The sequence below is a fragment of the Salvelinus fontinalis genome, chromosome 7 (genome assembly GCF_029448725.1).
Source record: "Salvelinus fontinalis isolate EN_2023a chromosome 7, ASM2944872v1, whole genome shotgun sequence".
NCBI classification, from domain to species: domain Eukaryota; kingdom Metazoa; phylum Chordata; class Actinopteri; order Salmoniformes; family Salmonidae; genus Salvelinus; species Salvelinus fontinalis.
Window position 1 is genome coordinate 56,111,442 of NC_074671.1, and position 14,414 is coordinate 56,125,855.

The following is a 14,414-nucleotide window of genomic DNA, read 5'->3' on the forward strand; positions in this document are numbered from 1 at the left end:
ACACCTGCCGTGAATCCATAGACTAGTTTGTTAAATAAAATGAATGAAATTGTGAAGACAAATGTCTTTGTCCGTGTGTGAGACAGAACTTTATATCCTAATGACAGTTTGAACATGTGTGTGTGATAAAGGGTTTGCGTAATCAGCCAAGCACCCTCACTCATCCTAGTCACCAATGCTGGAAAAAGTACCCAAATGTCATACTTGACTAAAAGTAAAGATGCCTAAATAGAAAATGACTCAAGTAAAAGTGAAAGTCACCCAGTAAATGTCTAAAAGTATGTAATTGCTAAAATATACTTAAGTATCAAAAGTAAAAGTCTAACTTGCAAACTAGATGTTACCATTTTGTTTTTTCATATATGGGTATCCAGGGGCACACCAACTCTGACATTTACAAACAAAGCATGTGTTTAGTGAGTCTTCCAGATCAGAGGCAGTAGGGATGACCAGGGATGTTCTCTTGACAAGTTTGAGAATTGGACAATTTTCCTGTCTTGCTAAGCATCGGAAATGTATTGAGTACTTTGGGTGTCAGGGAAAAGTACATTATTTTCTTTAGGAATGTAGAAAGTGATATATAAAAGAGTAAAGTACAGATACTCTGTTGCTCGGTCTTCCCCCTCTGGAGTCAAATAGAATGGAGTCTTTTATATAATACACACAGTGCGTTTGGAAAGTGTTCAGACCCCTTAACTTCCACATTAAGTTACTGTCTTGGAGCTCTACGGATAAGTCCTTTGAACTCACGGCTTGATTTTTGCTCTGACATACTGTGGGACCTTATATAGACACGTGTGTGCCTTTCCAAATCATGTCCAATCAATTGAATTTACCACAGGTGGACTCCAAGTTGTAGAAACATCTCAAGGATGATCAATAGAAACAGGATGCACCGGAGCTCAATTTGAGTGTATCATAGCAAAGAGTCTGAATACTTATGTATTTTTATATAAGTGCAAAAATGTCAACCTGTTTTCACTTTGTCATTATGGGGTATTGTGTGTAAATTGAGAGAAACATTTAATGAAGTTTAGAATAAGGCTGAAAAGTCAAGGTGAAAGTGAATACTTTCCGTAGGCACTGTATGGAGTCTATTTTTAGAACCGGTCCAATCTAGCAAAACACACAATCCAGAATTAGATTACAGATTTTATTTATTTAAAAAAGATAAGATCAACAAGTTCACAGGAAGAAAAAAAAAACAGTATTTTAGAAGGTTAAAGGGCAGGTGATGCCATCGCTACAGAAAGAACCAATCATCTCTGATATTTACAGAAGGGCAGCTTAACCAGCCAGTAGAAGAACAATAGGGGTGGGTCAAAGTGATAAGACAACCAATCAACTGTTATGTGTAACTACAGCCACATCATAAGACTAGAGGGGTATTCTCTGCTGGTCTCCACCTTCATATGCACTGATCTGAAAAGAGGACAGGTGAAATGAATATGGTAGAAGGCTACTGGATATTAGCTGTTACCTGTCCAGGTCTTCCTCATCAGTGCAGATGGAGAGGAAGTCACTTTAGACTATTGAGCCTGCACAACATCTACGGTCGCACTGGACACACCCTTATATGGCGCTTAACAGGCTGGGTATCCATGGCAACAGCCTGAGCAGTAGGGACTAATCAGATATAAGCATTTAGGCAACCGTTTGGCAACAAACAAGATACTTTTTCAGAAAGATAACTGTACAAATATCGGACCCAAAAACTTAAAACTCACTTGATTTAAAACTTTGTACTAAAGCTACTGAAATTCAAAATATATTTATTTTTAAAACGTTTTTAAAAAGCCGTGATTCCACCGTGGGTGTGTCTGGAGCTGAGGGGGAGGGCCTTGGGATTTGGCTATGACGTCACAGCCTCGTATGGCCAATGAGAACTCTTCTAGTTCTGTCCCATTGGTTGCTGTTTGGTGCATTTGCCAATAAAACTAAATACAGGATATTCTCAACACTATCAAAGGGGAAGAGAGAATAAAGAGGAACGAGACAGGAGTGAGAGAGTAAAGTTAAGAAATAAAAGAGTAAAGAATTATCACATTTAATATCAAGTTCCATCTGGGGGGGTGGGAGGACTATACATGACGTCGGAAGTGGAACAAAACAACCATACAACTGTGTGGCATGGGGGACTGTATAGCCGGGCGCACAGGGCCATGAGTACCACAGAGCTAGCAGAGAGATTAGCCAGAACGCTAACAATAACAGGAAGTTAAAACAAGTCAGTGGGAACAAACAAGAAGGGCCGAAAGTTTACAATATTTTTAAAGAAATGTTGAACAATGTTTTGTCCGATATTCTCTCCGGTTTGTAGCCAACACACCCACACGTCCACTGAACAATATAAGATCTTCTCTATGTACGATAGATACTCTGTACGATATTTTGTCCTCAGGGTTGAGAGGGATCCTTCGGCCGGCCAGTGAGTGGTTCTCTGGAGGAGAGCCACATCCTTCACTGGGATCCACTCCACACACACACAAAGCCGTCAACTGGCTGATCAGAGTTCGTCTGGGTGTTCGAGTGTGTGTGATAAAAGTTCTGACAGACAGTCTGATGTTTGATTGACAGCTCATCCTGTAGAAGGCCCCTCCCCCTTCCAGGAAGGACTGGGAACACGGGATCAGAACATGGGCATGGTGAAACCCTGGGATAACGGACAAAAGAGACGTATTTAAATGACAGATATCATCATGGATCATGTTTTAGATGTCTTTGGGTCACGCTGGTTTACCACTGCAAGGCTGTGTGTGTGTTCTGCTTACCGACTCGTCTTCGATCATGGCTGCTGAGTCGAAGAAGTCTGGTCTGAGCTCCGCCCTCTCACGCCTGTTCCTGGAGGGAGGCTGGAACGATAGAACGCGAGAATCAACGAATGAAGCGATACACACTGGACGAATTACACAACAGAATCAAACATGACAGACAGGAAGTGATGCCACAGCGACAGGAAGTGACGTCACTGACCAGGTCGATGACCATGGTGTCTTCGAACTCCTCGTTCATGTCCTCCAGTTGACCTCGCGATGACATCATGACGTCTTCAAAGATTGGCTCTGCGTCATCCTCCATCAGACCACGACTAGAGAGAGAGGGGTTGGGGGGATCAGTACATACACACACACTAGACACACACACTAGACACACACACAAACACGTACACAGTTTGTCTGACAGTCTGGTTGCGGGCCTTCATGTAGTTCATGGCTGTTCTATCCTTCCTGCTGTCCTCCATCTTCTGTTGGCCTAGCCAAGACATCTGCATCTGGGGACTACAGAGGAGAGGGTTACACACACTTACACACACACACACACAAAATGCACATGCGTACACACACACTTACTTGTGTACATAGTCGTTCTCTGAGCCAGGTTCAGAGTCGTGGTCAGGTAGGTGTGTGTCCGCCGCCTGCCGTGGGTTTTCTCTGAGGACGGTGGAGGTGAGCTGAGGGGTGGTTAGCGCCCCCGGTGTCTGGAGGCTGTCATTACCACGAAGCCAGGAGGCCTCCACACTACTCTCCTCTAGTGGGCCGACAGAGAGAGAGAGACGGATAAAAACACACATTTTAGCAACATCTGTAGGTACTTGTATTTATATAGTGAGTGTACAAAACATTAGGAACACCTGCTCTTTCCATGACAGACTGACCTGGTGAATCCAGGTGAAAGCTATGATCCCTTATTGATGTCACTTGTTAAATGGACTTCAATCAGTGTAGATGAAGGGGAGGAGACAGGTTAACTTCACTAAGGTAGGGGGCAGCATTCGGAATTTTGGATGAAATGCGTGCCCAAATTAAACTGCCTGCTACTCAGGCCCAGAAGCTAGGATATGTATATTTGGATAGAAAACACAAAAGTTTCCAAAACTGTTAAAATAATGTCTGTGAATATAACAGAACTGATATGGCAGGCGAAAACCTGAGGAAAATCCATCCAGTAAGTGGGAAATCTGAGGTTTGTAGTTTTTCAAGTGATTGCCTATCCAATATACTGTGTCTATGGGGTCAGATTGCACTTCCTAAGGCCTCCACTATATGTCAACAGTCTTTAGAACGTTGTTTCAGGCTTCTACTGTGAATGGGGAGCGAATAAGAGCTGTTTGAACCAGTGGTCTGGCTGAAAGCCTTTAGTTTAGTCACGCACGTGGCCGTGAGCATTTCTAAAGACAAAGGAATTGTCCGGTTGAAATATTATTGAAGATGTATGATAAAAACATCCTAAAGATTGATTCTAATCATCGTTTGACATGTTTCTACAGACTAATGGAACTTTTTTGACTTTTCGTCTGGACCTAGTGCCTGCGCATTGTCCATTTGGATTACTGGACTAAACGCGCGAACAAAAAGGAGGTATTTGGACATAAAGATGAACTTTATCAAACAAAACAAATATTTGTTGTCTAACATGGAGACCTGGGTGTGCCATCAGATAAAGATCATCAAAGTTAAGTGATTAATTAACGCTATTTCTGACTTTTGTGACACCTAAAGCCTTTTTGAAAAATGAAAACTGTGGTTGGATTTATAAGACGTTTATCTTTAAAATGGTGTATAATACTTGTATGTTTGAGGAATTTTAATTATGTGATTTCTGATGTTTTGAATTTGGCGCCGTGCAATTTCACTGGCTGTTGTCGAGGTGGGACGCTACCGCCCCACTTGTACCAGAGAGGTTAAAGAAGGACATGGATTGTGTATGTGTGCCATTCAGAGGGTGAATGGTCAAGACAAAATATTTAAGTGCCTTTGAACGGGGTATGGTAGTAGGTGCCAGGCGCACCGGTTTGTGTCAAGAACTGCAACGCTGCTGGGTTTTTCACGCTCAACAGTTTCCCGTGTGGATCAAGAACGGTTCACCACCCAGAGGACATCCAGCCAACTTGACACAACTGTGGGACACATTGGAGTCAACATGGGCCAGCATCCCTGTGGAACGCTTTCCACACCTTGTGAGTCCATGCCCCGATGAATTGAGGCTGTTCTGAGGGCAAAAGGGAGTGCAACTGAATATTAAGAAGGTGTTCCTAATGTTTTGTACCCTCAGTGTATGTCTGTGAGAAATAGACCCACCCTCGATGCGTTTACTCTTGTGTATTGGCGTCCGTCCCTTCTTGCTGCGGATGGAGCTGGTCTTGCTGCTGGCGCCTGACGTTACCGACATCCGGTCCCCATCCTCTCCTCCTGTTAGTAGACTGTTCCGGTAGGAGATTAACGGCAGCCACACGTCCTCACGACGCTCCGACATTGACTCCGACATGAACTTCTCCAGATACGAGTGACTGGGAGGAGGAGAGACAGGTTACACACACACAGTCTGCTTATTGTGCCATAATAATATGACACACACACAGGTACTTACACAGTCTTCTTGTCCTGTCGCAGCAGTTTGGAGGAGAACTCTGAGAGGACCTCTAGGAAGGCCAGGTTAGGAGGAGGGAACTCTGCACCATGGGGGTTCTGGTACTTAAAGGCAAACTCTATACCATCCCTGTCGAGGGGTGAGGGGGGGAGGAAGAGAGACGAGGGGGGAGACAGACGAGGGGTGAGGGGGGGAGGAAGAGAGACGAGGGGGGAGACAGACGAGGGGTGAGGGGGGGGGGGGAGAGAGACGAGGGGGGAGAGCGGAAGAGAGACGAGGGGGGAGACAGAAAGAGACAGACGAGGGGGGGGGGGAAGAGACACAATCAGCTCAAGAATAAAACCAGCTTCCTAACAATCTGTGTCTCCGTGTGTTGGGTGTGTTGGGTGTGTGTGTGTGTGTGTGTGTGTGTGTGTGTGTGTGTGTGTGTGTGTGTGTGTGTGTTGGGTCTGTGTGTTGGGTGTGTGTGTGTGTGTGTTGGGTCTGTGTGTTGGGTCTGTGTGTGTGTGTTGTGTGTGTGTTGGGTCTGTGTGTGTGTGTGTATGTGTGTTGGGTCTGTGTGTGTGTGTGTATGTGTGTTGGGTCTGTGTGTGTGTGTATGTGTGCTGGGTCTCTGTGTGTGTTGGGTCTGTATGTCTGTGTGTGTTGGGTCTGTGTGTGTGTGTGTTGGGTCTGTGTTGGGTCTGTGTGTGTGTGTGTGTGTGTGTTGGGTCTGTGTGTGTGTGTGTGTGTGTTGGGTCTGTGTGTGTGTGTGTGTGTGTTGGGTCTGTGTGTGTGTGTGTGTGTGTGTTGGGTCTGTGTGTGTGTGTGTGTGTGTGTGTTGGGTCTGTGTGTGTGTGTGTGTGTGTGTGTTGGGTCTGTGTGTGTGTGTGTGTGTGTGTGTGTTGGGTCTGTGTGTGTGTGTGTGTGTGTGTGTTGGGTCTGTGTGTGTGTGTGTGTGTGTGTGTTGGGTCTGTGTGTGTGTGTGTGTGTTGGGTCTGTGTGTGTGTGTGTGTTGGGTCTGTGTGTGTGTGTGTGTGTTGGGTCTGTGTGTGTGTGTGTGTGTTGGGTCTGTGTGTGTGTGTGTGTGTGTTGGGTCTGTGTGTGTGTGTGTGTGTGTGTTGGGTCTGTGTGTGTGTGTGTGTGTGTGTTGGGTCTGTGTGTGTGTGTGTGTGTGTGTTGGGTCTGTGTGTGTGTGTGTGTGTGTTGGGTCTGTGTGTGTGTGTGTGTGTGTGTTGGGTCTGTGTGTGTGTGTGTGTGTGTGTGTGTGTGTGTGTGTGTGTGTGTGTTGGGTCTGTGTGTGTGTGTGTGTGTTGGGTCTGTGTGTGTGTGTGTGTGTTGGGTCTGTGTGTGTGTGTGTGTGTGTTGGGTCTGTGTGTGTGTTGGGTCTGTGTGTGTGTGTGTGTGTGTGTGTGTGTGTGTGTGTGTGTGTGTGTGTGTGTGTGTGTGTGTGTGTGTGTGTTGGTCTTACTTGTGCAGTGTAGCGACAGCCTCTCTGGTTTTGATCTGGTCCAGGCCGAAGGTGAGGGCGAAGCGCCGGGCCAACTCCTTGATGCCGCTGACGTGAGACGACGTTCTGTCCAGAGTAGGACCCTGGTCCTGAAGAAGCTCGTTGAACAGCTACAACACACAGTGAACAGTGAGTGTGTGTGTCAGTGTGAGTGGTGTGGGTGTGTCAGTGTGTGTCTGTATAAAAATACAAATAAATGATTTGGTGTGTGGTGCGGGTGTGTCAGTGTGTGTGTGTGGTGCGGGTGTGTGTGTGTGTGGTGCGAGTGTTTCAGTACCTGTTGCAGACTGAGGATGAGGGTCTTGGCACAGAGGATCTTATCACTCTGTCTGGTCTTACTGAGAGTCTCCTTGATGATATCACCATAGTCATTATAATACTGGAGACAGGAGAGACAGACAGGAGAGAGAAAGACAGGAGAGCGAGACAGAGACAGAGAGAGACAGAGAGACAGACAGAGAGAGAGAGACAGAGAGAGAGAGACAGAGAGAGAGAGAGACAGAGAGAGAAACCAGTCAGATCTTTGGTTGAGGACGCAGGAGGCTAGCATGACGATGTGACTATCAGACATGAAATGAAAGCATACAGGGATCAGGGACAGAAACAACTATTGTGATGTTTCATTGAACTGTCAGATAGACAGATGACACCAGGTCAGCACCTTCATGTAGTGTTTGAAGATGTCTGCTGCAGCGGGCATGTCCACGATGTCATAGATGATGAGTTTGCTGAAGGCTGCTAGCAGGTTTCTCCTCTTGTGAAGAGCTTCTATCTTATTGGCTTCATCCTCCTCATCGCCTTCTGGACACAGAACATACATACTTAGTGGTCTGTGTGTGTCTGCGTGCGTAGAATGTGTGTGTGTGTAATAATAATAATAATAATAATGATGTGGGTGCTTACAACGTTTGAAATGGAAATGTGTTTTTGCATATCCCACTCCCCCTGAGACACCCTCAGAGAGCGGGGTCACGGCCAGGGATCAGACATTATTGACGGCGACCCTGGAGCAATGAGGGTTAAGTGCCTCGCTCAAGACATTGGCTGATTTTTCACCTAGTCGGCTCGGGATCTGAACCAGCGACGTTTCGGTTACTGGCCCAACGCTCCTAACCGCTAGGCCACCTGCTGTGTGTCTCTCTCTCTCTTTCTGTGTCTGTGTCTGTGTCTGTGTCTGTGTCTGTGTCTGTGTCTGTGTGTGTGTGTGTGTGTGTCTAACCCATGCTCTGGTTCTCATCGTCCTGGTCTATAAAGACGTGGTCCAGGATGAAGGTGAGCAGCTCGTTCTGTAAGGTGCTGTCTGGGTTGAACACCAGGGCCTCCAGGCCTTCTCTGCCCCCAGAGACCAACTGGTGACTGAAGACCATCAGCAGGTCACACAACAACATGAAGGCCTGTTGTACAGGGAGGGAACACATCATCATTAACACCCTTCTTCATCACCACCATCATCAGTTTAAACTGGAGTGAGTCTAGTTGAAGTGGTGTAAACTGGAGTTTAAACTGGTTTGAGACTGGTTTACTGAACTTGAAAAAGACTGGTTGAACAGGTGTAAACTGGTTTGAGACTGGTGTATCACGGAGAGGACACACACTGCCCTCATCAGTTTAAACTGGAGTGAGACTGGTCCAACTGGAGTGAGACTGGTCCAACTGGAGTGAGACTGGTCCAACTGGAGTGAGACTGGTCCAACTGGAGTGAGACTGGTCCAACTGGAGTGAGACTGGTCCAACTGGAGTGAGACTGGTCCAACTGGAGTGAGACTGGTCCAACTGGAGTGAGACTGGTCCAACTGGAGTGAGACTGGTCCAACTGGAGTGAGACTGGTCCAACTGGAGTGAGACTGGTCCAACTGGAGTGAGACTGGTCCAACTGGAGTGAGACTGGTCCAACTGGAGTGAGACTGGTCCAACTGGAGTGAGACTGGTCCAACTGGAGTGAGACTGGTCCAACTGGAGTGAGACTGGTCCAACTGGAGTGAGACAGGTCCAACTGGAGTGAGACAGGTCCAACTGGAGTGAGACAGGTCCAACTGGAGTGAGACAGGTCCAACTGGAGTGAGACAGGTCCAACTGGAGTGAGACAGGTCTAACTGGAGTGAGACAGGTCTAACTGGAGTGAGACAGGTCTAACTGGAGTGAGACAGGTCTAACTGGAGTGAGACAGGTCTAACTGGAGTGAGACAGGTCTAACTGGAGTGAGACAGGTCTAACTGGAGTGAGACAGGTCTAACTGGAGTGAGACAGGTCTAACTGGAGTGAGACAGGTCTAACTGGAGTGAGACAGGTCTAACTGGAGTGAGACAGGTCTAACAGGTCTAACTGGAGTGAGACAGGTCCAACAGGTCTAACTGGAGTGAGACAGGTCCAACAGGTCTAACTGGAGTGAGACTGGTCCAACAGGTCTAACTGGAGTGAGACTAGTCTAACAGGTCTAACTGGAGTGAGACTAGTCTAACAGGTCTAACTGGAGTGAGACTGGTCCAACAGGTCTAACTGGAGTGAGACTGGTCCAACAGGTCTAACTGGAGTGAGACTGGTCCAACAGGTCTAACTGGAGTGAGACTGGTCCAACAGGTCTAACTGGAGTGAGACTGGTCCAACTGGAGTGAGACTGGTCCAACTGGAGTGAGACTGGTCCAACAGGTCTAACTGGAGTGAGACTGGTCCAACAGGTCTAACTGGAGTGAGACTGGTCCAACAGGTCTAACTGGAGTGAGACTGGTCCAACAGGTCTAACTGGAGTGAGACTGGTCCAACAGGTCTAACTGGAGTGAGACTGGTCCAACAGGTCTAACTGGAGTGAGACTGGTCCAACAGGTCTAACTGGAGTGAGACTGGTCCAACAGGTCTAACTGGAGTGAGACTGGTCCAACAGGTCTAACTGGAGTGAGACTGGTCCAACAGGTCTAACTGGAGTGAGACTGGTCTAACAGGTCTAACTGGAGTGAGACTGGTCTAACAGGTCTAACTGGAGTGAGACTGGTCTAACAGGTCTAACTGGAGTGAGACTGGTCTAACAGGTCTAACTGGAGTGAGACTGGTCTAACAGGTCTAACTGGAGTGAGACTGGTCTAACAGGTCTAACTGGAGTGAGACTGGTCTAACAGGTCTAACTGGAGTGAGACTGGTCTAACAGGTCTAACTGGAGTGAGACTGGTCCAACAGGTCTAACTGGAGTGAGACTGGTCTAACAGGTCTAACTGGAGTGAGACTGGTCCAACAGGTCTAACTGGAGTGAGACTGGTCCAACAGGTCTAACTGGAGTGAGACTGGTCTAACAGGTCTAACTGGAGTGAGACTGGTCCAGCAGGTGCAAACTGGTTCGTACCTGTTCTTTGACAGGTGTGTTGACATTGGACAGACACTGCTGACAGACAGCCAGGAAGGACTTCACCACTCTCCTCAGAGCCACCAGGTCCTCCTTACTAGGAGTTCCCTCTGTGATCTTCACCAGCTGCCACAGTATGGAGTAGTGGGAACACTGCAGGGCCTGGACAGCGATCTGCTCTGGCATGGCCCCCTGCTCAATACCAGCCTTCAACAACCTGTAGCAGCTACCAAACAGGTCCCACCGCGTCAGGTCATGAGCACTGGGAACACACACACACACACACACTAGTCAGAGTCCTGGGAGGACCTTTATATTCATGACTTACTGAGAGGGACGGAGAGAAGGAGCGAGGGTGCTACTTGAAATGAGACGGGAAGGACGGTCTTACTTGTGGAAGGCCGTGAGTCTCTTGAGGGTAGACAGCACGTTGTAGATGTCGTCGTCGTCGGCCTCCTCGGCCTCTTGCAGCAGGTCTTCTACGGAGTGTGTGAAGCGGTCCGTCATCTCGTCGATGAGTTGCGAGCGGGCGATGTCCACTCTGTTCATGATGGTGTACTCTTCAGAACACAGGATGCTGTAAGTCTTGCTGCAGGCCTCCAGCACGTCTGTCTCAATGTGTTTCTCTACCACCAGGCGGATCTGCTTCAGTAAGGCGTCTAGGTGCTGGGAGAAGAAGTGAGAGAGTGAGAGTGGGAGAGAGGGAGAGGTCAGTAACTACAGTCACCCATAAAGAAAACGTCACACACGAAAACGTTAACTAGGCCTATCACACACACAAACCGAGCATGCACGCACACACACACACACACACACACACACACACACACACACACACACACATATACACACATACACACATACACACACACACATACACACATACACACACACACCTACCTTCTCCATACGCCCAGCGCTGTACACGTCCAGGTCAAAGAACATGGGGATCTGTAGCAGGTTAGCCACCTTCTCAGAGTCGGCCTGGTACTTGGACAGGAGCATGGGCAGGGCCATGATGAAGTGTTCTGTCAGTTTGTTCTTGTCGTCGATCTGAGTCTTCCTCTCCTTCGCCGTGAGAACCCGCTTCCCGGTGCCCCTGCCGACGGGTGGGTGAGCCTCTGCTGCCTGCCGGATGGTGCACACCATCAACTCTATCAGGGAACTCTCCTGTCTGTCTGACAGCACTGTGATGAGATAGAGATCACAGTCTGACCGTCAATCAACTCTTTATAAACAGATACTGCGAGATAAACAGACTAGAGGTCGACCGATTAATTAGGGCCGATTTTAAGTTACCATAACAATCGGTAATCGGCATTTTTGGACACCGATCATGGCGATTACATTACACTCCACGAGGAGACTGCGTGGCAGGCTCACTACCTGTTATGCGAGTGCAGCAAGGAGCCAAGGTAAGGTGCTAGCTAGCATTAAACATATCTTATAAAAAAACAATCAATCTCACAATCACTAGTTAACTACACATGGTTAATGATATTACTAGTTTATCTAGCCTACTTTGCCAAACGGTGATGATTTAACAAGCACATTCGCGAAAAAAGCACTGTCGTTGCACCAATGTGTACCTAACCATAAACATCAATGCCTTTCTTAAAATCAATACACAAGTATATATTTTTAAACCTACATATTTAGTTAATATTGCCTGCTACCATGAATTTCTTTTAACTAGGGAAATTGTGTCACTTCTCTTGCGTTCTGTGCAACAGAGTCAGGGTATATGCAGCAGTTTGGGCCACCTGGCTCGTTGTGAACTGTGTGAAGACCATTTCTTCCTAACAAAGACAGCCAATTTCGCCAAACGGGATGATTTAACAAAAGCGCATTTGCGAAAAAAGCAATCGTTGCACGAATGTACCTAACCATAAACATCAATGCCTTTCTTAAAATCAATACACAGAAGTATACTTTATTAAACCTACATATTTAGTTCATGTTAGCAGGCAATATTAAACTAGGGAAATTGTGTCACTTCTCATGCGTTCATTGCAACAGAGTCAGGGTATATGAAACAGTTTGGGCCGCCTGACTCCTTGCGAACAGATTTGCCAGAATTTTACGTAATTATGACATAACATTGAAGGTTGTACAATGTAACAGGAATATTTAGACTTAGGGATGCCACCCGTTAGATAAAATACGGAACGGTTCCATATTTCACTGAAAGAATAAACGTTTTGTTTTCGAAATGATAGTTTCCGGATTTGACCATATTAATGACCTAAGGCTCGTATTTCTGTGTGTTACTATGTTATAATTAAGTCTATGATTTGATATTTGATAGAGCAGTCTGACTGAGCGGTGGTAGGCAGCAGCAAGCTCGTAAGCATTCATTCAAACAGCACTTTCGTGCGTTTGCCAGCAGCTCTTCACTGTGCTTCAAGCATTGAGCTGTTCATGACTTCAAGCCTATTAACTCCCGAGCTAGTTAGCGGGGTGCACGCTAATAGCGTTTCAATCGGTGACGTCACTCGCTCTGAGACCTTGAAGTAGTTGTTCCCCTTGCTCTGCAAGGGCCGCGGCTTTTGTGGAGCGATGGGTAACGATGCTTCGAGGGTGGCTGTTGTCGATGTGTTCCTGGTTCGAGCCCAGGTAGAAGCGAGGAGAGGGATGGAAGCTATACTGTTACACTGGCAATACTAAAGTGCCTATAAGAACATTCAATAGTCAAAGGTATATGAATGGTACAAATGGTATAGAGAGAAATAGTCCTATAATTCCTATAACAACTACAACCTAAAACTTCTTACCTGGGAATATTTAAGACTCATGTTAAAAGAAACCAGCAGCTTTCATATGTTCTCATGTTCTGAGCAAGGAACTTAAACGTTAGCTTTCTTACATGGCACATATTGCACTTTTACTTTCTTCTCCAACACTTTGTTTTTGCATTATTTAAACCAAATTGAACATGTTTCATAATTTATTTGAGGCTAAATTGATTTTATTGATGTATTATATTAAGTTAAACTTAATGAATGAATTTAAAAATATATATATATATATATATTTTATTTTTTTATATTTAAAATCGGCCGATTAAATCGGTATAGTCTTTTTTTGGTCCTCCAATAATCGGTATCGGCGTTGAAAAATCATAATCGGTCGACCTCTAAAACAGACATTGCGAGAAACAGATACTGCGATTATAAACAAATAACCAGTGAGTTATGATAAAGATGTCTCACCCTCCTCTCCTTGTACAGGCTCCTCCAGCAGTAATTCAGTCATACACTCCCAGTCCTTCAGCAGCTCCTGAGAACTCTCCCACAGAGAGTCCACCAGATAGGCTGCATGTTCATGAAGCTCACTCTCCAAGAAGAACAGCACCAGCATGCGGAGGAGGTTGCCGTTGGGGCTGCTCCTCCCTCTCCTCTTAGCCAACTCCTCCTCTGCCTGGGGGTCATGTCTGCTGAACAACCTGCACACAAAGTGGAATGTTGCTGGAAAAGGTCAATAATCGGCCAATAATAATCGCTGAATGGATTTATTGGTTGGATTCCAACACTCAGACAGGCAGGCGGACTCACTTCCTGTGCAGGAACTCTCCTGCTGCCACGGCGACAGGTCTGTGGGCGGAGTAAACCAGGTGGTAGACATTCTCGCAGTCCTCATTGGACAACGCATCCTCGCTGCCCCTAGAACAACCAATCACAACTAGTGACATTAAAACGCCGCAGCCAATCCCAAACCGTTACAATATGCACACAGGGTTCCATTATACGAGTGTGTGTTGGTATGTAAACGCGTGTGTTGGTATGTAAACGCGTGTGTTGGTATGTAAACGCGTGTGTTGGTATGTAAACGCGTGTGTTGGTATGTAAACGCGTGTGTTGGTATGTAAACGCGTGTGTTGGTATGTAAACGCGTGTGTTGGTATGTAAACGCGTGTGTTGGTATGTAAACGCGTGTGTTGGTATGTAAACGCGTGTGTTGGTATGTAAACGCGTGTGTTGGTATGTAAACGCGTGCGTTGGTATGTAAACGCGTGCGTTGGTATGTAAACGCGTGCGTTGGTATGTAAACGCGTGCGTTGGTATGTAAACGCGTGCGTTGGTATGTAAACGCGTGCGTTGGTATGTAAACGCGTGCGTTGGTATGTAAACGCGTGCGTTGGTATGTAAACGCGTGCGTTGGTATGTAAACGCGTGCGTTGGTATGTAAACGCGTGCGTTGGTATGTAAACGCGTGCGTTGGTATGTA

At 46.5% G+C, this 14,414-nt stretch overlaps 1 protein-coding gene across 2 annotated transcripts in view; it reads right to left on the reverse strand.

Moving 5' to 3' along the window:
• Positions 1–1,139: 1,139 nt before the first annotated feature.
• Positions 1,140–14,414, reverse strand: part of LOC129859793 (cohesin subunit SA-1) — a 36,153-nt gene continuing 22,878 nt past the window's right edge. Inside the window, exons 11-26 of one of the 2 annotated variants that reach the window (XM_055929915.1) lie at positions 13,742–13,849; positions 13,400–13,632; positions 11,088–11,374; positions 10,579–10,853; positions 10,188–10,449; positions 8,076–8,250; positions 7,518–7,654; positions 7,134–7,235; positions 6,818–6,966; positions 5,368–5,496; positions 5,079–5,287; positions 3,351–3,528; positions 3,168–3,278; positions 2,974–3,088; positions 2,772–2,852; positions 1,140–2,653 (exon numbers count right to left, since the gene is read on the reverse strand). In XM_055929915.1, coding sequence (XP_055785890.1) covers positions 2,630–2,653; positions 2,772–2,852; positions 2,974–3,088; positions 3,168–3,278; positions 3,351–3,528; positions 5,079–5,287; positions 5,368–5,496; positions 6,818–6,966; positions 7,134–7,235; positions 7,518–7,654; positions 8,076–8,250; positions 10,188–10,449; positions 10,579–10,853; positions 11,088–11,374; positions 13,400–13,632; positions 13,742–13,849 — 2,575 coding nt within the window. In that variant the 3' untranslated portion in view covers positions 1,140–2,629. Of the gene's footprint in view, positions 2,654–2,771; positions 2,853–2,973; positions 3,089–3,167; positions 3,279–3,350; positions 3,529–5,078; positions 5,288–5,367; positions 5,497–6,817; positions 6,967–7,133; positions 7,236–7,517; positions 7,658–8,075; positions 8,251–10,187; positions 10,450–10,578; positions 10,854–11,087; positions 11,375–13,399; positions 13,633–13,741; positions 13,850–14,414 lie in introns of both variants that reach the window. The other variant, XM_055929914.1, reaches the window with a different exon arrangement.